Source organism: Pseudopipra pipra, chromosome 28 (assembly GCF_036250125.1).
Source record: "Pseudopipra pipra isolate bDixPip1 chromosome 28, bDixPip1.hap1, whole genome shotgun sequence".
Lineage (NCBI taxonomy): Eukaryota > Metazoa > Chordata > Aves > Passeriformes > Pipridae > Pseudopipra > Pseudopipra pipra.
This window is the reverse complement of record NC_087576.1, coordinates 4121857-4144136: the sequence shown is the minus strand read 5'-3', so window position 1 is coordinate 4144136 and position 22280 is coordinate 4121857. Positions and strand designations below refer to the sequence as shown.

Here is a 22280-nt window from a genome sequence, read left to right as displayed (position 1 = left end):
GCCCACGGCAGTGATGGAGGGGACTTCTGTGGAGCGCGTTGGGATGGAGAGGGGGATCGATTTTCGGGGGGAAGCCGTGAGGTCTTTCCATCTCCCAGCCCACGGGGCTGGGAACAAAAGGAGCTGGATGAGAGAACCAGGAAAAAATAATTATGTTTCATACATATATATATATTTTATATATATATATACATATATGTATATATGGCGTTTTTTCCTCCGCTGATTTGGGGAAGGTTGTGGCTTTTGTATTAGCCCTTTAGGAGCATCGGGGAGTGCTCAGTCCTGCATTGGATTCACACGGTGAACTATTTTCATGCGTCCCCAGCCCGGATCCATAACCTGGTTTATGGGATGGAGCAGCCCAGGGTGCCTCCCTGACCCCGCGGCTGTTTTTTGGGGCTTCCCCCGCCCTTCCCCAGCAGGTTCTTCCCCCTGGGAAGACCCTCGGGGGCGGCAGCCGCTCCCACCCGGAGCCAAACAGGTTTGTCATCATTTCCCCGGGGTGGCATCACCGCTGTGACACTTGGGGGCCCCGGCACGTCCCCCCCGCGCTCTCGGAGGGGGCTCGTGGTGTTTATCTCCAGCGCTTGGGAAAATCCCCTTTGGCTGGGCGGGAGGAGGAGGAGGAGGAAGGTGACAGTGAAGGAAGGACAGGCGAGGTTGTTTCTGCCGTGCTTTGCAAAGGAGAGCGGAGGCGTGTTTGTGTTGTCCCCACCCTGCCCGGGCACTTTCTCCCCAGACCTGCCGGACCGGTCCCATCGCCCGCGGCTCCGGGGATGCTGTGAGGGCACCGCAGCCCCTCCAAACCCACGGCAGCACCAGGGTGAGCCCTGTGCCAGAGCGGGGCCACGGTGGTTTGTGCTGTGCCCCCCTGGGGGTTTTCACCCCGCTCCACAGGGAGGAGGGATTTTTGGGGATTCAGTTGTGCTGGAAGTGGCTCCTCCAAGGTTTCACTGGGGTTTTGCCAGAGTTAGCAGCGTTCTCACCTCAGGTGTGGGATCTGAGCGTGGCTCTACTCACATTCCCACCGTGAAGGGGAAGGTGAAGGATGCGGTGGGGCCGGTGGTTGAGGGGTTAAACATGGCCCCGACACCAACAGCCCCATGCAGACAACTGGCTTGGACACCAGCCCTTACTCAGAGCTGTGAGTTGTAATTTGGAGCTCTAAGTTGTAACTTGGAGCTGTGACTTGTAACTCGGGGTCTCCCCACTGAATCTGAGCCTCGGCTCCTTCCCACGAGCCGAGCCGGTGCCGGCCCCATCCAGCGGCAGGAAGCTCTGCCCACAGCCCTTGCTTGCTTTGGCATGGTTTTTCCAGCGAACTGGGGTGTATTTTTAGCCTGCCGGAAGCTCCCCCTGGTTATCGGCTCCATGTGCTGCCAGCGCCCGGCACACCCAGCTGCTGGAGCACCGACATCCCCGCTGCCGAGGGGGGACGGAGCCACGGGGCACAGAAACACCCCCATCCCTGGCATAACCCCCGGGAAGGTCTTATCCAGGGTGTGCATCCCAGATGGGCTCCCTGGGTGCCCGACGTGGACGGCTGGGTTTGGTCCGTCCCTGGCACGCAGCCGGCACTGCCGGCGCTGCCAGCGCTTCTGGGGAGCCCTGGCCGGCCGTGTTGATACAGACACCGGGTTATTTGAGGTGAAAGCAGCCCCTGGCACCGGCATAGCCAACTCTGGCAGCTTCCTGCCGTGCCGCGGCCCCCGGCAAAGGCCGGCTGCTCCCGGCCAGGATGTTTGTACAGGGCACAGGGCCAAAAAAACCCCCCTCTCCTTCCCCGTGCCGCTTCCTTCACCGTGTAAACTGTGTCACCGGAGCCAGGATGGTGATGGAAATCCCAAACCTCCCCGTGAGCAATTTCGAAAGTGGGTGGCGGGGTGGGGACGTGGGTGGAAAGCGGGTGCCTTCCGAGACGAGCTGGTCCTTACTCAGCCGGGCAAACCCCGTGTGGCTTTGCCGCCAGTGATTAGTTTTTCACATGGCTCGTGTGCATCTTCATCCCCTGGGTCCGAAAAAGAGATGGGGAAAAGGAGACTGAAGGAAAAAGAGGGAGAAAATAGGCTGGGGGGTGATGGCACGTGGGTCATGGAGGGGGAATTCACCTCTCTCCTCTGTCTCTCCTCACAGACAGGTTCAGCGGGTGACGCGGTTGATGGACCCAGCAGAAGCCAAATGGAAGAAGGGCCAATTAATTATGTGGAAGAAAGGCGGCTGAACGAGGGCAGCGGACTCAGCCTGGTGAATGGGGGCCGGCTGGAGCCGGGGGGCACCGCGCTGATGGAGTCCAGCGGGTGGTCGCCAGGCCAGCCGCCCGCCGCCGGCAAAGCCCCCCTGGAAGACGTCCGGAACCTGGTGGCCTTCTCGGCGGTGGCCGAAGCCGTCTCCTCCTACCGGCTCCCGCCGCCGGGCTCGCCGTCGCTGCTGTACGAGAAGTTCGACTCGGAGATGAGCCGGGGCGGGCTGGGCGCGGCGGATGGCGTGCCCAGGGGCGAGGACCTGCACGCCCTCAAGGCCGCTCTGGCGCTGGCCAAGCACGGTGTGAAGCCCCCCAACTGCAACTGCGACGGCCCCGAGTGCCCCGACTACCTGGAATGGCTGGAACAGAAGATCAAGACGGCTCTGGGCGAAGAACTGGCGTCCCCGCGTCCCCGCGCCGCCGCCATCCCCCCTCCCACCCCCCAGGAAGGTGCTATTGACCCCCAGCCGGTGCCTGAGGCTGCCGAGCCGTGCCCGCCCGACGGCCTCCCCTTTTCCCAGAGCGCGCTGACCATTGCCAAGGAGAAGAACATCAGCCTGCAGACCGCCATCGCCATCGAGGCCCTCACGCAGCTCTCGGCCGCCCTGCCCCAGCCCGTGGGTGATGGGCAGCCGCCGCTGCCGCCCCCCCCGCCGCCCCCCGCCGCCCCCTTCGGCCCAGGCCCCCTCGCCCCGCCGGGGGCCACGTGGCAGCGAGGGGACGAGCCCCGGTACCCGCCCGAGCCGGGGGCAGCACCTGAGCCATTTTTCGGCGCGGCACCGCCCCGGGGCAACTTCTCAGCCCCGTGGGGGCTGGAGGCTGAGGGGGCGACGGGGGCTGGAGACCCCATGGCAGAGCTGGAGCAGCTGCTGGGGAACGCTGACGACTACATCAAGGCAGCTTTCAAGAGACCTGAAGCGACCCCTGGCAAAGCGACGGCCCCCAAAACAGAGCCCCCTGAGCGAGCGGCCAGCAAGGAGGCACCGGCTGGCCCCCCATTGCCGCCGGTGCCACCAGAGCCCGACCTGCACAAGAAGACACAGCTGGTCCTGCAGCAGCATCTCCACCACAAGCGCAGCCTCTTCCTCGAGCAAAGCCTGGCGGCGGCAGCTCCCCCGGACCGGCCGGGAGGATGGTGGGCTCCCGGCACCCCTGCTGCGCCCCCCAAACCCTTCGAAAAGCAGCCCAAAGAGAAGAAGAAGAAAATGCCGCCTGAAAAGCCCCCCCCGGCCAAACCTCTCCGCAAGCAAGTGCAGATCAAGAAGGCGAAGCAGAAGGACTCGCAGCCACTCTTCCTGCCCCTCTGGCAGATCAGCCTGGAGGGGTTTCGGGCGCCCGCCGAACCCCCCGCCGAACCCCCCGCCGAGGAGATGCAAACGGACCCGCCGCCATCGGCCTTCCCGCACCAGCCTCTTGCACTAGCCCAGCCCGCCGCATGCCCCCCGCCACCCAACCCCCCCGGTGGCATCCCCCCCGCTCCCAACTCTCAGGAAAGGGGTGCCCCCGGGGGGGGCCCCCAAATTCACTCGGCGCCAGCGGGCTCGGAGGAAGCGCTGGCTGCCCCCCTGCCGGCCACCTCGGCTCCCATCATGGTGGATGACAAGTTGGAAGAGCTTATCCGACAATTTGAAGCCGAATTCGGGGAGAACTTCAACCTGCCGCCCCCTGAGACGCCCGCCCCGCTCGCCCCGGGGGCTGCCGAGGAGCCAGGGGGACCAGCACCAGCCTCGCAAGGGTCCCCTCAAGCCACCACCGCCGCCTCGGCCCCGAGCAGCGCTCCCCAGCCCAGCCCCAAGAGCTGCGCGTTGTCTCCGGGGAAGGCTCTGCTGTCAGAACCCCCCTTTACCGCCCGCTCCCCCAAACAGATCAAAATTGAATCTTCTGGTGCTATCACCGTGGTGTCCACCACGTGTTTTTACTCCGAGGAAAGCCAAAACCCGGACGCGGACGATGCCGACAGAACGCCCACCAAGGATGAGGTGCCGCTGACGCCGACTCTGAGCGGCTTTTTGGAGTCTCCGCTGAAGTACCTGGACACACCGACCAAAAGCCTCCTGGACACCCCGGCCAAGAGGGCACAGGCAGAATTCCCCACCTGTGACTGCGTTGGTGAGTGAGTGGCCGTGCCAAGGGGTTACTGGGGTGGCATTTCCAGGCGTTTATTTTTCCAAGATTGCCCTGGATATATAAGAGAATGATGCCACGGCACCAGTAGAGCACCTGATTTTTGGGGGGATCACTGAATCACAGAGTCAACCAGGTTGGCAAAGACCTCTGAGATCATCGAGTCCAACCTGTGACCCAACCCCACCTTGTCCCCCCCACCATGGCACTGATGCCACATCCAGGCTCTGCTCAAACCCCTCCAGGGACGGGGACTCCCCCCCCTCCCTGGGCAGCCCATTCCAAGGGCTGATCCCTCTCTCTGGGAAGAACTTCTTCCCCATGGCCAACCTAAACCTGCCCTGGGGCAGCTCCAGGCTGTGCCCTCTTGTCCCACTGCTGGTTCCTGGGAGCAGAGCCCGACCCCCCCCGGCTCCCCCCTCCTGGCAGGGAGTTGCAGAGAGTGAGAAGGTCTCCCCTGAGCCTCCTCCTGTCCAGGCTGAGCCCCCCCAGCTCCCTCAGCTGCTCCTCACAGCACTTGTGCTCCACACCCTTCCCCAGCCTCGTTGCCCTTCTCTGCCTCTGCTCCAGCCCCTCCACATCCTTCCCAAGCTGAGGGCCCAGAGCTGGGCACAGCACTCGAGATGCAGCACTCACGTGGTGAAACGCTGGTGCTGTGGAGCTGCTTCTGCTTTCTGTTCTCGCCTGTTATTTTTGTTGGAAATGCTGAGCACCCACCGTGTCGCCGCGGGGGTGGCACCAACACCACGGGCTGTGCTGCTGGGGGTTGGATGAGCAGCAAAACCCAAGGGCTGTTGAGTTTTATTTCAGCCACTCAGCTGAATCCCACGAGTCCATGGTGGTCCCAGTGCCAAAACCCACCTAAAACCCTGGTTCTTTAGGATATTTTCTGCCAAATTAGCTGGTACCCAGCGTAACCCAAAGTACCCAGAGGGGTACCCAGAGTAACCCAAACTTTGGCTTTTCATGTGCACTTATCCCTGGAGAAATCCTTGCTGCTGGGATGCTGCCTTGTTCACTGGCCAATCCAACCAGGATGCATTGAAAAATCACCAAACTCTTGGATTTGTGGGGTTTTGGGGTCTTTTTCTGGTGTGCATTGGCATTTGTTAGATTTTGCAGCAAGCCCTAGAAAATTCCCATCTGGTCCTTTCAGTCCACCTTCATCCGAGTGCAGGGAGCTGGATCTTCCCTCACCAGTGTTTATACCAGAGCTGGGAGGAGCAGGGTGAGGATTTGGAGCATCCAGCTGGAAAAATGACCCCCCTACTGCTGGGAGAGGTGGCCTCGGGCTAAGACCAAGCTGCACTTTATTAGTGGGGCTGATGATTATTTATTTATTTGCCTGTAAATGGCAGCAGGAATCAGCCCAGAAGTCACGGAGCAAAGGAAAAGCTTTTCTGGAGCCGCTCGAACTGATCTTGGAGTTTGCCAGGAAAAGATTGGAGTTGCTTTTTCTTTTCCAGCGTGGTTTAAGGGGCTGGGAGAGGGGGGATTCCCATGCTGCCACCTCTCTGTTTTCCCAAGGAAAAGCTGTGGAAGAAGCAATTCAGGAGTGGGGCTTGTTGCCTTATTGGGTGCTGTTGGAGGCTGGGATGAAATCAGCCTTCTCCGCGCGTCCCGTATTGATCCCTGTCTGGACATCTGCATCCCAGCTGAGCCCGGCTTTCTCCTCGGCCTGGCTCCCAGCCAGCTGGACATGATGGGAATGAAAATCAGAGTGGTGAGAGCAGAGAACACAGATCAGACCCGGCCGTGGTGCTGGATGCGTCCCACCCAGAGATGTCAGAGCGTCCCGGTGTGCTGGGATCCTTCCCTGTGCCTGCCTGGAGCATGTAGTGCTTCCCACATGGCACCTTCATGCCCTGAAAGCCCTGAGGGGACTGTTGTTGTGATGGAGGTGTTGGTGGCAGGGCTGTAGCCCCAGTGTCCTACTCCTGTATCCTGAGTGCCCTCCTCTGGTTGCCCCAGTGTCCTTCTCCTGTAATCCCAGGATCCTCCCATAGCCCCAACATCCTTCTCCTGTGTTTTGATCATCCTTGCCATGGTCTAGTAACCTTGGCAGCGTTGGATCAGGGGTTGGACTTGATGATCTCAGGGGTCTTTTCTGACCTGGTTGATTCTGTGATTCTATGATTCTTCCGTAGACCCAGTGTCCTGTAGCCCCAGAATCCTCGTGTAACCCAAGTATCCCTGTCCCAAAGCCCCAGCATCCTTCTCCCATAGTCCCAGCATCCTTCTCCCATAGTCCCAGCATCCTTCTCCCATAGTCCCAGCATCCTTCTCCCATAGTCCCAGCATCCTTCTCTCATAGTCCCAGCATCCTTCTCCTATAGTCCCAGCATCCTTCTCCCATAGTCCCAGCATCCTTCTCCCATAGTCCCAGCATCCTTCTCTCATAGTCCCAGCATCCTTCTCCCATAGTCCCAGCATCCTTCTCTCATAGTCCCAGCATCCTTCTCCCATAGTCCCAGCATCCTTCTCTCGTAGCCCCAGTAAGCTTCTCCCATAGCCCATATCCTTTTCCTGTACCCCACATCTTTCTCTCACAGCCCCAGCATCCTCCCTTAGCCCCAATGTCCTTCTCCTGAAGCCTCAGCATCCTCTTGCAGCCCCACTGTCCTTCTTCCATAGCCCCAGTGTCCTTCCTTAGCTCCAGCACCCTCCTGAAGCCTCAGCATCCTTCTCCCACAGTCCCAGCATCCTTCTCCCACAGTCCCAGCATCCTTCTCCCATAGTCCCAGCATCCTTCTCCCACAGTCCCAGCATCCTTTGGTAGCCTATATCCTTCTCCCATAGCCCCAGCATCCTTCCACCTCTTCCTGGCACTGCAGCTCTTTCCTGGCACAGTCAACTTGGATCATCCCATGAACATCCCCAAATCCTCCAGGAAAGCCTAAAGCAACACCAAGAGTTTTCAGCCCCCAAATTATCCCGTGTTGGTTTTGGCAGCATCCAGCCCTGTGAGCAGGACCAAAGGGATGCTCCAGGTGGTGAGCAGGGGCTGGGATGAGGAGGGGGTTTGGAGTCTGAATCTCGAATTGGAGTCCAGTGGAATTTGGAATCCAAGTCCAGAGCTGGAGTGGCTGGAGCGAATCCCCTGAGCCAGGATGGAGCCGTGGTCACTGCTGGGATGCTTGGAAGGGCTGTGGCTGCTCGGGGAGGCTTTTCGGTCCCCAACAGGGGTGGGTTTGAGCACCCATTTCCAAGTTTTCCAGTGGCATTTTAGTGCTGGGAGCATCTTCCAGAGCAGAAAATAATGAAGAGCTGCCAGGCTGTTTAATGAATCCCTTCTCTGATGCTCTGACGGGGAGATGAACCCTTGAGTTTGGTTTGAGGGAATTTGGGGGTTTGGAATCCTTTGGAGCAGTTGATGGAAGTGCAAACCCCAAAATCTCGGTCTCCCCCTCCTGTGTCTTCAGAGCAAATCGTGGAGAAGGACGAGGGGCCGTATTACACCCACCTGGGCTCGGGGCCCACTGTGGCCTCCATCAGGGAGCTCATGGAAGAGCGGTGAGGACCTTTTCCCATCCCATCCCTGGGGGGCTGAGAGGGCAGGGGGCCATGAGGGAGAGTGGGGGTCTGTGGGGACCTGTCAGGGGGAGTGGGGGCTCCTGAGAGTGAGTGAGGAGCCATGAGGGGTCCCATGAGGGTGAGTGGAGTCCCGTGATGATGAGTGGGGGCTTGGAAGGGGGAATGGGGACCCACGAGGGGGCTCCTGAGGGTGAGTAGGGTCCTGTGAGGCTGAGTGGGATCCTGTGAGGGGGCTTGTGAGGGTGAGTGGGAACCTACGGGGTCCTGTCAGGGTGAGTGGAGGCTTGAGAGAGTGAGGGGTCCCATGAGTGTGAGTGAGGACCCATGAGGGGGCTGAGGTCATGAGTGGGGCCCTGTGAGGGAGAATGGAGACCCAGGAGGGTGAGTGGGGACCCATGAGGGTCAGTGTGGACTTGTGGGTGTGAATGGAGACCCATGAAGGGGCTCCTGAGGATGAGTGGGGTCTCATGAGGGTGAATGGGACCCATGAGGGAAAACTGGGGCTTTTGAGGGGTCCTGTGAGGGCAAATTAGGGTCTGTGAGGGACCCCATGAGGGCAAGTGAGGGTGACCAGAGTCCTGCAAGGGTGAGAGGAGTCCTGTGAATGGGGGCTTCTGAGGGGCTCATGAGGGCCACTGGGGGTCTCCTGAGTGTGGAGGTGGGCGAGTGGGGCTGATGGCTGTTCCTGGCAGGTACGGTGAGAAGGGCAAGGCCATCCGCATCGAGAAGGTCATCTACACCGGGAAAGAGGGCAAGAGCTCCCGGGGCTGCCCCATTGCCAAGTGGGTGAGTGCCTGTGCCCCGCTTCTGTCCCCCCTTGGAGCCCCCCAGTGCTCCTGCCCCCCTTCCTGGGCACAAGGAGGTCCTCCACCAGCGGTGGTTACAGTGGGCAGGGGTGGGATGGTCAATTCGTGGCTGGCAAGAAGGAGGCAAGAGCTGTGTCCGCCCCCAGGGAAGCTCCGTGGGGATTCCCACCCTCAGCACGTCCATTGCCTACACTCCCAAGCCCATGGGGATGAACACAACCATGGGACACCCACATCCCCACAGAAAGCAGCCAGGACCCACTTTTGGAGTCCTCTCCATCCCAGGAGGTTGTTGATGGAGTGGTATTTATTGACTTGGCCCCCCCACGTCCCCACAGAAAGAATCCAGGACCTACTTTTGGGTTCCCTCATCCCAGGAGGTGTTTTTGGAGTGGTGTTTGTTGAATTGGCCCCTGTGTTTCCCAGGTGATTCGCAGACACAACCAGGAGGAGAAGCTGCTGTGCCTGGTGCGGCACCGGGCCGGGCACCACTGCCAGAACGCCGTGATCATCATCCTCATCCTGGCCTGGGAGGGCATCCCCAGGACCCTGGGGGACACCCTATACCAGGAGCTCACCGACACCCTCACCAAGTACGGCAACCCCACAAGCCGCCGCTGCGGCCTCAACGACGAGTAAGTGCCACTGCTGCCAAATCCCCTGGAACCACTGGGATTTCAGTGTTAGGGAGCAAGGCAGTGCTTTCTTCTTGGCCAGGAGGTTTCAGAATCTCAGAATCATTTAAGGTTGGAAAAGATCATCAAGGTCATCAAGTCCAACCATCAACCAGCACCACCACCGTGTTCAGTACTAACCAAGTGTCTCTGAGAGCCACATCCACACATTCTCTGAACACTTCCAAGGGTGGTGACTCCACCACCTCCCTGGGCAGCCCATTCCAATACATGACCACCCTCTCAGTGAAGGGATTCAATCTAAACTTCCCCTGGCACAACTCGAGGCCGTTTCCTCTTGTCCTGTCTCTTGTTCCCTTTGTGTGTGACCAACAAAATCCTGGCCTCCACACTGATTCAAAACTTTTTCACCTGTTTATACGTTTTTAGCAAACAATGAAATTAATGTTCATTGGTTCTAAATTACATAATTCTCTTTCATTAATTAGTATTCTCTGTTGGTTATTGATTTCTTACTTTTTATGCTAATTAGTCCATATTTTTACTCCTTTTAGTATCTTCAGTATCTTTTTTCCTCTGGCAGGGACTTATCAACACACGTACTGAGCCTTTGTTAGTCTCTTCTTTATTTTCTGCTCTCTGCAAAATGTCCTTGTGGTCTTTAAATTTTGCATTCCAGATGTCCAACTTCAACAGTCCATGTTTGTGTCCCAGGCTTTAGTTCATTGAAACACATCAGGGTTAGTTTATCAAAACTTCAGGTTTCACTGATTTTCCTAAGCTGTGTTCCCACAAAAGTAACTCACAACAACTTTGCTAAATGCTAAGAGCAGTTTAAGAATAACACACTATTTATAATTAATTTATATGGATTATGATTAATTAAATGGGACAGGACAGGATAGGATGGGGTGGCAATGGGATGTGGGGTCCCTGCTCTTCCCAGAGCTACTGTCACCAAGCTGGTGGCTGATGTTCCTCATGGTGTCCCTCCCTCCCAGCCGGACCTGTGCCTGCCAAGGCAAGGACCCCAACACCTGTGGTGCTTCCTTCTCCTTCGGCTGCTCCTGGAGCATGTACTTCAACGGCTGCAAATACGCCCGGAGCAAAACCCCCCGCAAGTTCAGGCTGGTGGGAGACAATCCCAAAGAGGTGGGTGAGGGGGCTGGGGTGGGATGGCACTGGGGAGGGGTGGGTTTGGACCTCCTTCACCTTCAGCTCCAGCTTTTGCAGCCTGAAAGTAGGATTCCTTGTGAAGCCTGAAAATAGGATTCCCTGTGAATCCTGAAGATAGGGTTCCTTGCAGAATTTTTGATGGATTAGGGAGATGAGGAAAAGAAAGGTGGCGCAAATGGGGTCCCTGTAGAAGCTCCAAGGAAGAAGCCAAAGAGCTGATGGGTTGAGTGAGTGAAAGCACAACAGGTGCAGAGGCTGGAGGCTGAACAGTCAGATCTTCATCAGGAATTTAAGCACGTGCTTTGTGCAGGACATGGTGGGAAGGGTTGGGTGCTGTGTGCCGTCTGTAGGCTCTGTCCGTGATTCCATTCCAAAACCCCTGGGTGACATCCTCCTGCTTTCCCTGCCACAGGAAGAGCTGCTCCGGAGAAGCTTTCAGGACTTGGCCACCGAGGTTGCCCCGCTTTACAAGAGGCTGGCGCCACAAGCCTACCAAAACCAGGTGCTGCCACCCCCTTGTCCCCCTGGCAACACCAATGGGTGCCGGGTGGTGGTGTTTGGGAGATTTTGGATAACCAGAGCCCTCTCCTCCTTCCACCAGGTCACCAACGAGGACGTAGCGATCGACTGCCGGCTGGGCCTGAAGGAGGGGAGGCCGTTCTCAGGGGTGACGGCGTGTATGGACTTCTGTGCCCATGCTCACAAGGACCAGCACAACCTCTACAACGGCTGCACGGTGGTAAGCAGGCACGGGGTGGGGGGTTGGGGTGCTCCCACCCCAGTTTGGGATGCTCCTTTCTGAGCCACTGGGTCCCCAGTTGTCCTACCCCAGGGCAGTGGTCACAGCACCAAGCCTGATGGAGTTCCAGGAGTGTTTGGACAACAGTCTCAGGCACATGGTGGGATTTTGCGGGTGTCCTGTGCAGGGCTGAGTTGGACTTGATTATCCTTGTGGGTCCCTTCCAGCTCAGCATATTCTGTCCTCCCTGCCTGGCTCCAGGTCCTTGGTGTGACACCTCAAATGACACCTCAGGTCTGTGAGTGCTGAAGCCACCCCAGCCAGGCTCAGGTGCTAACAGGGACCAGCATTTGCTTTTGTCCAACCCACGGGAGGTTTCTATATGGCAGCTGGGGACCAGAGCAGAGGGAATGCCAGGCTGGTGTGGATTCATGTTGATGGGGGAATAAGGAGGAGGTCTGGCCCATCCAGCACAGACCACATCCCTCAGCACCCCGCTGACAGCACCCACCCCCTCAGGTCTGCACGCTGACCAAGGAAGACAATCGCGTGGTGGGCAAAATCCCCGAGGATGAGCAGCTGCACGTCCTGCCCCTCTACAAGATGTCCAGCACGGATGAGTTCGGCAGTGAGGAGAACCAAAACGCCAAGGTGGGCAGCGGGGCCATCCAGGTGCTCACGTCCTTCCCGCGCGAGGTCCGCAGGCTGCCTGAACCTGCCAAGTCCTGCCGGCAGAGGCAGCTGGAGGCCAGGAAAGCCGCCGCGGAGAAGAAGAAGCAAAAGGAGAAGCTGATGACGCCGGAGAAGATCAAGCAGGAAGTGCTGGAGCTCCCCACGCTCCAGCCAAATGCAGGTAACAGGGGCACAGGTGAGGTCCTGCCACCCCCAAGCCGGCCGGGAAGCGCGTGAGGGGATTGGGATATGATTGGATGGGCTGGTGTGTTGAGGTGGAGAGCGGGAGCCCGGTGAGGTTTTTGGGGTGCTCCCCCCTAATTTGGGATGCTCCTTCTTGAGCCACCAAGTCCCCAGTTGTCCTGCCTATCCAGATGGCATGGATGACTTTTCCATGGCACCTGGGTTTTTCCCTGTGCCGTGGAGCGGTGGGAGCTCTCTCTGCAGCGCTCAGCATGGGTGTGAATCCCAGGCAATGCTGGGCAATGCCAACCCCAACCTCTGTGCTCTGTGGAATCCCGAGCCTGGCCAAGTGTTTCAGGGTTGTCGCTCCCCTCCGGTGGCTCCCTCAGCCGGCGGGTCACAGGGGCTGTGTGTGCTGTCCCGCAGGTATGGCCTTGAAAAGCGGGATCCCCCCGCAGCCACTGAAACCTTCCATCAAGGTGGAACCCCAGAGCCATTACAACGCCTTCAAGTACAACGGCAACGCGGTGGTGGAGAGCTACTCGGTGCTGGGCAGCTGCCGGCCCTCCGACCCCTACAGCATGAACAGTGTTTACTCTTACCATTCCTACTATGCACAGCCCAATCTGCCTTCCGTGAACGGGTTTCACTCCAAGTTCGCGCTTCCCTCCTTCGGGTATTACGGCTTTTCCAGCAACCACGTGTTCCCCTCGCAGTTCCTCAACTACGGGGCGCCCGAGCGGGGCGGGAACACCTGGGTGAGCAATGGCTATGAGAAGAAGCCCGACGTCTCGGTGCTGCAGGAGAACCTCAACCACACCTACGGGAATACCAACTTCCCTGAGCCCGTCCCGCATGGCATGCGGAGCAAGAACCACCACCAGCGCACCTACGAGCGGGCCAACCGCTACGCCAGCCAGCAGAAAGCGACGGCTGCCGGGGCACACAGGACTAACCCAGGCTCAGAGGAGGCACCATCCTTTGCACAGAACTGTTTTGGCAGCCGCCCCATCAAGCAGGAGCCTCCGGACCCTCCGCCTGCCATCGAGCCCCTTCCCGGTGCAGCGGCCGTGCCCAGCGCCGACCTGACACTGCCGGCCATCCCGGCACACGGCGCAGCGCCAGAGCAGCGCTGGAGCCCCTTCAAGGCGCCACGGGGTGCGTCTTCCCCCGAGAGGACTAACACGGCCGAGGGCTCGTGGGGTGCGCTGGTGCCAGGCGCAGGCGGGCGGGAGAAGCTGAGCGCCTTCGATGCCACCGCACGCCTGCCGCCACCGGAGAAGCAGTGGCCCAATGTCCTGGCGGCAGGAGAGCCAACGGCGGCGCCGGCGCGCGGGTCAGGATTGCTGCCAAAGCCGTGGAGCCCCTGCAAGCTCGGGGAGGCAGCGCTGGCCGGCACGGGCACCTCCAGCCTGCTGGGCTCACTGGGCTTCAGCTCGGCTCTGCCGGGACTGCCCAGCTTCCCCGAGGAGCCGTGGGGCTCCGTGAAGGTGGAGGAGCGCAGGACGCCGGCGCCCAGCCCGGGGCTACCGGAGAAGCCGTGGGAGGCAGCGTTGGGCGAGAAGGGGGCGGCAGGGCCCCGCCAGGACAAACCATGGGACCCCTTTGGCTTGGAGGAGGATCTGTCAGAGAAGGCGGTGAAGGAGGAGGAGGAAGAGGAGGAGGAGGAGGAGGAGGAAGAGGAGGAGGAGTGGTCGGACAGCGAGCACAACTTCCTGGACGAAAACATCGGCGGCGTGGCTGTGGCGCCTGCCCACGGCTCCATCCTCATTGAGTGTGCCCGCCGCGAGCTCCATGCCACCACCCCGCTGAAGAAACCCAACCGCTGCCACCCCACCCGCATCTCCCTCGTCTTCTACCAACACAAGAACTTGAACCAGCCCAACCACGGCCTGGCGCTGTGGGAGGCCAAGATGAAGCAGCTGGCAGAGCGGGCGCGGGCCCGGCAGGAGGAGGCGGCGCGCCTGGGTCTGCCGCCGGACGCCAAAGCCTTCGCCAAGAAGCGCAAGTGGGGCGGAGCGTTGGCGACCGAGGCGCCCAGCAAGGAGAGGAGGGACTCGGTCCCCACGCGGCAGGCGGTGGCCATCCCCACCAACTCCGCCATCACTGTGTCCTCCTACGCCTACACCAAGGTGACAGGCCCCTACAGCCGCTGGATCTGAGACGGGCGCAACCGCCATGGCCCCATCTTACCTCAACCCTCGGCAGTGCCGGTGCCCGGCGTTGCTTCGTGGTGCTTTCTCCTCGGGCGTGGGGAGAAGAAAAAAATAAAAAATAAAGAGACAAAAGTGAAGCAAAACACAACAGCCACACCACAAAAAAAAAAAATATCCAACCCATAGGAAGCGAACCAGACGCGCGGAGCCGGCGCGGGCACGCGCCGTCAAAGAGCTGCGCCCGGTGAGGAGTTGGCATACCAAGCAAAACTGGGTAAAAAAAGCACCCAGGAGGAACGATACTGTTTGATGATTTTAGGTAATCTCCTATTTATATCTCCATGTTTTTTAATCTAGCCTCAGATGAATTTCCTAGCGTCCTTTCACGAGGAGAGGTTTTTAATTCCACTTAAAGGAAAAGCCTATTTGTCGGATTTGATTTGATTTTATTTTTTACTCCAATGACGACGACGAAGCCGATCTTTGAAAGAGAAGCCAATGTGGAAAAAACCCACCCTGAACACAAATCCAAACCAACCTGAACACCAAACCAGCTTAAAGGCAAGAGGTGACTCCCTGCAGCTCTGAGGCTATTGGGATCATGTGCTTTACTGTCAGCCGGACACGCTGAACAGCCGAATATTTTTATTCCTAAAGGACATAAAAATACTTATTTTGCAGCTCGAGGAGCCCTTTCTTACAGCGACAGGAGCCCACGAACAAGTGGGACATCCCGGGGCGGCACGTCTTGACTCGGCTCCTCCTCCAGTGGGATTGGCTCCACCGGGACGGAGCGGGCCAGCGTCTTTCCTGGTGCTGGAGACCTCAGGACATGGCCAGGCTGGGAATGCCGCTGCTGGGGGGGCCGTGCTCGGGCTCGGACTTGTGGCTACTTTGCCAACGGCCCCGGGGCGAGCAGTGGCGGCGGCGGCATCTCCAAAGGAGCTGACAAGACAAAGAAACAGAAACAAAAAAATACAAAAAACCAGGAAAAAAAAAAAACACAAACCAACCCCAAACTGTGAATAGCGAGTGTTGCTCTCTGTACATCACTGTTGCTAAAGTCTGGTGCTTTCCGTCTCCGGGGGACTTTCTCTGCGCGATCGGCTCCGGGAAGAGCGAATCCCGAAGACTTGGCTGGGCCAAATCCCACCGGGTCCGCCTTCCCTGCCGGTGCCAGCAAGCCGGCGTAGCGGCCCCAGCGCCGCCGGGGCTCGGTGCTCTTTACTCTCCCCGGGTGCCATCCCTCCTTCCTATGGATCACCGTTCTTCCCGCAAAAAAACCACCCAAACCCAGCTGACGACCCAACGACGATGACGACGACAACCGCGTGGTGCTTTTGGAACAATCTCCGTCGAGACTTCCCGCCCGCCGCCGGAGCCGCGCCCAGATGGAGGGGCGGGAGAGCTCCCCAGGAGCGCGGCACAGACGGATCCAGGTTCCCGGCGTCCCCGGGGGGGTTGTTGCTTTTGCACTTTGAGGTGCCTTTTGGAAGAGCCAGCGAGGCAGCGCCGACGCCGTCACCGTGCGGGAACCACCTCGTGTTTACTGTCACCCTCCTTCCCCGCGCACGGGACACGGATCAGCAGGATCTCGGTAAAAAACAACCTGAACATTTACGTGGTCTGATTTTAAACCTGTACATAGGGAAAGAATTTTTTTAAAAGCACTTTCACCTAGATTTAAAAAGCAAAACTTAAAAAAAAAGCAAACAACTCCCCTTCTTCCCTCTCCCCTCCCCTCCCACCCCCCCCAACTTGAAGCAGTATGTTTTAAACAAGATTATCGTGGGAGAACTGTAAATACTGGCAGAATATTTAACATGCTTTGTCCGTCCTTCATCATTAATGATTTTTTTTTTTTGTTCGTTTTTTTAACCGTAATCTGTAAAGTCGCGTATATTTGACAAGGAAACTCAACGAGCTATTCCCGCTTTTCTTATAAATACCCAATAGCATATCAGGATTGTAAGAGTTGACGGCAAGTCAGATTTTAGGGATGTCCGTTCCAGCGGGGGACCCGCCGTGTGGTTGGGAGGGGGGAGAGGGGACCCGGCTGATGTGGGGCCGGATTCGGGTGCCGGCCCCATCGGCATCGCCGGGGGTTTGTCTCTGGCTGGCGCGGCGGGGGTGCCTTGGAGCTTCGCCTGGAGCGTGGGGGGGAGAAGGAGCGTTCGGAGAAGGCGATGGTCCGTGTAACCTGTCTAAGTCCTGCTTCCTTGGAGGTGTTTTTGGTGCAGGGAGGGGGGTTGGTCCGTTGGCTCTGGGGGGAGCGGGAGCTGCCGGCACCGTGGGTTGGGGGGAGCAAGAACTGCTGCAGTCTCACGTTTTTACACTACATAACGTCTAACCTACCTCAACTCTCAGTCATTACAAATTCGCACGCTTCAGACTTCTACACAAAACTCGAAATCTATGCACAGCTCTTTTACCCCTTGCTGCTGAGAGGCTGTTTCCAAGCAAAATCTTTCCCTTTACCCGCCCTGGCGGCCGCGCTCATCCCGCCCGCACCGAAGCCACAGGGGTCACGGAGCTCGAGGGGGGAAGGAACGTTTTTAATCGCTTCAGAATGGGATGTGGGGACCTCGTTTTGCAGCAGGTCGTGGCCACAATGGTGCTAGAACAAAACCCGTGGTGGAAACCCCGGGGAGAGCTCGGCACGGGGAGCCCCAACCGGCTTCTTCCATCCCGCTGCAGGCGGGAAATGAGGGGTGCATTTCGGGTCCCCCCATCCCGATGCTCTTGGGATGAGGCGTGGGAAGGAGAAGGAAACCAGAATCCCTGAGGTGCCTCAATTGCTGATTTTTCCTTTTAATACTGGAGTACGCTTTGTGGGCTCTATAAGGCATATTTTTATTAAATGAAATCTTGTAATACAAACGGTGCTATGGTGTTTTAACAAACTGTATCACGCTTCTGCCTGATTCCATCTCGCTGAGGTGCTACTAATGTATATATGAAACTAAGGAACCAAGATATAAAAAAATAAAGCAATGTCGTTGAGAAGGAAGTTTACCTTTCCGGAGCGACAGCTCAAGGTGTGCCGGGAGCCGGTTGGGTTGATGCAAACCGGAGTTTTGCCATGTCCAAGGTGTCCCGGGGTCGTGGTGGAGCCGTTCCCTGCGGAGCCGGTGTGGTGGTGGGATGAGGTGCTCAGATGTATGTGGGTGTAGGGTTTGGTCAGAGGTGTGATCTCGGTGCTCAGCGGTGCTTGGTCGTGGTGTGTGGACACGGTGCTGAGACGCGGTGTTTGGCCACGCACCGTGGGTGTAGTGCTCGGGCGTGGTGGTCAGTCACACACTGGGGACGTGGTGCTGGGACACAGTGTTTGGTCACACACCGTGGGTGTGATGCTCGGGCGTGGTGTGCGGACATGGTGCTCAGACATGGTGTTTGGCCACACACTGCGGACGTGGTGCTCGGGCACAGTGGTCAGTCACGCATCGGGGGCGTGGCACGTGGACATGGTTCTTGGACATGGTGATCAGTCACACATCGGGGACGTGGTGCTCAGATGTGGCGCGTGGACACAGTGCTTGGATGTGGTGCTTGGCCACGGTGCTCGGACATGGCACGTGGACATGGTGCTCAAGCACAGTCACACATCGTGGATGTGGTGCTTGGACATGGTGCTTGGACATGGTGCTTGGACATGGTGCTCGGACATGGTGCTCGGCCAGGCATCACGGACATGGCACGTGAACGTGGTGCTCAGACATGGTGCTTGGACATGGTGCTTGGGCACGGTGCTCGGCCAGGCATCATGGACATGGCACGTGAACGTGGTGCTCAGACATGGTGTTCAGACATGGTGCGTGGACACAGTCACACATCGTGGACGTGGTGCTCGGGTGTGGTGCTCGAACAGGGTGTGTGGACATGGTGCTCGGACACGGTGCTTGGACACAGTGCTCAGCCACACATCGTGGACGTGGTGCTCGAGCGTGGTGCTCTGCTGTGGTGCTTGGACGTGGTGTGTGGACACGGTGCTCGGGGCACGGTGCTCGTCCACATCCCATGGACATGGTGTGCAGGCACCACGCTCGGACACGCTGTGTGGACACGGTGCACGAACGTGGTGTGTGGACATGGTGCTCGACCACGGTGTTCAGACGCAGCACATGGACATGGTGCTCTGCTGTGGTGCTTGGACTTGGTGCATGGACACGGTGCTTGGGCACGGTGTCTGACCACGTCATGGACATGGTGCATGGATATGGTGCTCGGGCACGGTGCTCAGCCATGCGCTGTGGACATGATGCGTGGGTACGGTGCTCAGACGTGGTGCGTGGACATGGTGCTCTGCTTGGTGCTTGGACTTGGTGCATGGACTCGATGCCTGACCATGGTGTGTGAACCTGGTGCTCGACCACAGTGCTCCGACATGATGTGTGGACACGGTGCTCAGTGGGGGTGTGTTCACGGTGTTTGACCACGATGCTCGGACATGGTGCATGGACGTGGTGCTCGGGCACAGTGCCTGACCACATCATGGACATGGTGCATGGACGTGGTGCTCGGACACAGTGCCTGACCACATCATGGACATGGTGCATGGACGTGGTGCTCGGGCACGGTGCTTGACCACGCCATGGACATGGTGCATGGACGTGGTGCTCAGGCACGGTGCTTGACCATGTGTCATGGACATGGTGCATGGACGTGGTGCTCGGGCACAGTGCTTGACCATGTGTCATGGACATGGTGCATGGACGTGGTGCTCGGGCACGGTGCTCAGCCACGCACCATGGACGTGGTGCTTGGGGACAGTGTGTGGACATGGTGCTCTGCTTGATGCTTGGACTTGGTGCTTGACCACATGTCATGGACATGGTGGATGGACACGGTGCTCAGATGTGGTGTGCGGACATGGTGCTTGACCACGGTGCTTGGACTTGGTGCATTGACTCAGTGCTCAGCCACGATGTGTGAACACGGTGCTCGACCACGGTGCTCAGCCAAGGGGGGTGGACGTGGTGCTCAGATGTGGTGCATGGACACGGTGCTCGGACGCGGTGCTCAGACGTGGTGCTCTGCTTGGTGCTTGGACTTATTGCATGGACTCCGAGCTTGGACAGTGGTGCTCCACCACGTGTCGTGGGTGTGGTGCTTGGCCATGGTGGGTGGACACGGCACTCGGACGTGGTGTGTGGGCACAGTGCTCAGCCATGAGGGGTGAACACGGCACTTGGCCATGGGGTGTGGGCGTGGTGCTGAGCCAGGATGTGTGACCGTGGTGCTTGGACTCGGTGCTCAGCCCAGTGCAGGTGGTGTTGTGCCCACATGTGGGTACCGTGTGTGGGTTCCACGTGTGGATGCACGACCACGGGGCTCAGATGTGCTGTGTGACCGTGGTGCTCGGGGACGGTGCTCAGGCACACGTGGTGCTGGTCCGGGTGCACGGGCAGGGAGAGGGCGCTGGGCACGGTGCATGGACGTGGTGCTTGGGCACGGTGCTCACACAGCAGGCACAGACACGGTGCTTGGGCACAGAGCATGGGCACGGAGCTCGGGCAGAGCGCCTGGCACAGCTGTGGTGCTCGGGCGCTGTGCACCCCATGGCACCCCCATGGCACCCCCGTGGCACCCCCGTGGTGCTTGGGCCAGTGCACAGCACCCCTGACCCCACGGCACAGCCCCCCAGCACCACCTGGCCGGGCCCTGATCCTGGCACTGCCCCCTGCACCGTGCCAGCCCCACACCTCTGGTGCTGCTCAGCACCGCCGTCCCGGCTCCCAGCACCGCGTCCCGCACCGCCATCCCGGCTCCCAGCACCGCGTCCCGCACCGCCATCCCGGCTCCCAGCACCGCTATCCCGGCTCCCAGCACCGCGTCCAGCCCCGCGTCCCGCACCGCAGTCCCGGGCTCAGCCCCGCATCCAGCCCCGATCCACCCCCGCGCTCCCGCAGCTCCTCGCGCTCATCCTCCCCCAGCCCGCTTCTGCCCGGCTCTTTCTTTTCCCCCTTTCCCCCCCTTTTTTTTCCATTTTTTGGGGTTTATTGGTGCTACTTCCCCCCCCTCCCCGGGCAGCAGCCCACCCGCGCCCCTCAAGGCAAATACCTCAGCCCCCCCCAGCCCCCGCCAGCGAGTCCGGGGTGAATCTTTCCGAAATCAGGGATCCTTTCGCAGCGGTGTTTCCTCCTCCTTCATTTCCCCCTCTTTGGTTTTGCCCTCCTTTTCTCCCCCCCGCTTTCCGCCCGGATTTTTCCTCAGTTCTCCGCATCCTTCAGGGATTTACAAACCGCCGGAATTTCAGCCTCATTTTAATTTCGGGAGCGAGGAGGTTTTGGGGTGGGTTTTTTGTTGGTGGTTTTTTTTGGTTGGTTTTTTTTTTGTTTGTTTGTTTTTTTTGCCGGTGGTTTTTTTTCCGCACCGCGGCGCGAAGGAAAAAAAGAGGCGATAATTCCAAATTAAAAACCAGGCGCCGTTTCTTCTCGGATTCGGGAATTCGGTCGGAGGCGGGGGGGGGTATTTTGGCGTTTTTGTTGGGCTTTTTTTTTTTTTTTGGGATAATCGAGGAGGGGAGGTGGGACGGCGGCAGGTGGAGGGAGGAGACATCGCACGGGTGTCCCGGCGGCTCCGAAAAATCACACTTGAAGATTTCTTGGTCGGCTCGGGACTGTGGTTACTTGAAATGAAGTTTTTTTCCGGGGCGGATCGAGGACCGGTAGATTTTTTTCCCATGTCTCAAGGCAATAGGATTAATGTGTATTAAACTGTAGATACTTCTAGGACAGTAAATTTATGCTGATAATTTTATTTTGTATAATTTTCCCCTCTTTCTTTCCCCCCCCCTTCTTTGTGTTGTTTTATTTCCCCTTAACCCCCTTTTCTTTCCCCCAGTGTGTCGGTAAATTTATTTTTTAGGATGCCTAAAAATTGCAAGTTTGGATCCCCCCCCTCCCTCCCCCCTGGTTTTGGTTTTCTTTTTTTTGTTTGTTTATTTTTTGTTCTGTTGTTGTTTTCTGTTCTTTTTTTTTTTTTAATTTGTATTTTATTCTGAGTTGGCGCGGCCATGGGGCCGTGGGCTGTATTATTCCTGATATCTTTAAAATATTGTGGGTGTTTTAATAAATTTTATATTTATTTTTTGCACTCAACATGTGGCTCCTCCACGGCTTTGTGTTCCCAGATGGAATGGGATGGGGTGGGAATGGGCGGGGAGGGTGGCGGGACTGAGATGTGGGGTGGGAATGGGGGGCAGGATGGGGGGCTGTGGGATGGGGGGGCAGGATGGGGGTCTGGATATGGGAATGGGGGGGGCAGGATGGGGGTCTGGATATGGAAATGGGGGGTAGGATGGGGGGCTGTGGGATGGGGGGGCAGGATGAGGGTCTGGATATGGGAATGGGGGGGCAGGATGGGGGTCTGGATATGGGAATGGGGGGTAGGATGAGGTACTGGATATGGGAATGGGGGGCAGGATGGGGGGCTGTGGGATGGGGGGGCAGGATGGGGGGCTGGATATGGGAATGGGGGGCAGGATGGGGGGCTGTGGGATGGGGGGGCAGGATGGGGCACTGGGTGTGGGAATAGGGGGGAAGGATTGGGCCCAACTGAGGGAGGGGCAGGATTTAGGGAGAGGGGTTGGGATAGAAGGGCAGGATGGAGCCTTTTTGGGAACAGGGGAGCAGGATGGGACCCTGGATATTGGAATGGGAATCAGGATGGGGCTCTGTGAGTGGGAATGGGGGGGCAGGATGGGCCTTTACAGGAATGAGAGAGTCAGATTTGGGAGTCTGGGAATGGGATGGAGAGTGGGATGGGGCCCTGTAAACGGGAATGGGGGGGGCAGGATGGGATCCTTTGGGGGGTGGTTTGATGGAACCCTGTCTGTGGGATGGGGGCAGGATGGGGCTCTGGATAAGGGTTGGGGTGGGAGTGGGGGACAAGCCTGGGCTCGATGAGAGGGGAAGGATTTTGGGGGGGGATGGGATAGAAGGGCAGGATGGAACTTCCTTTAGGATGGGGTTCTGGAGAGGGGTTGGGAGGGCAGGATGGGGCCCTTCT

At 58.5% G+C, this 22280-nt stretch overlaps 2 protein-coding genes across 2 annotated transcripts in view; one reads left to right on the top strand and one right to left on the bottom strand.

Annotated features, from left to right (window-relative positions):
* Nucleotides 1-3370, bottom strand: part of PRNP (prion protein (Kanno blood group)) — an 88711-nt gene extending 85341 nt beyond the window's left edge. The window contains exon 1 of the mRNA XM_064638178.1: nt 3367-3370. The gene's annotated coding sequence lies outside the window, so the exon portion shown is untranslated. The remainder of the gene's footprint in view (nt 1-3366) is intronic.
* TET3 (tet methylcytosine dioxygenase 3) overlaps nt 1-21370 on the top strand; it is a 32192-nt gene extending 10822 nt beyond the window's left edge. Inside the window, exons 2-11 of the mRNA XM_064638162.1 lie at nt 2137-4354; nt 7792-7882; nt 8596-8689; nt 9136-9344; nt 10346-10496; nt 10933-11022; nt 11122-11259; nt 11779-12112; nt 12541-18783; nt 19234-21370. Of these exons, the coding sequence (XP_064494232.1) occupies nt 2182-4354; nt 7792-7882; nt 8596-8689; nt 9136-9344; nt 10346-10496; nt 10933-11022; nt 11122-11259; nt 11779-12112; nt 12541-14276 (5016 nt within the window). The 5' untranslated portion in view covers nt 2137-2181 and the 3' untranslated portion in view covers nt 14277-18783; nt 19234-21370. The remainder of the gene's footprint in view (nt 1-2136; nt 4355-7791; nt 7883-8595; nt 8690-9135; nt 9345-10345; nt 10497-10932; nt 11023-11121; nt 11260-11778; nt 12113-12540; nt 18784-19233) is intronic.
* Nucleotides 21371-22280: the final 910 nt, after the last annotated feature.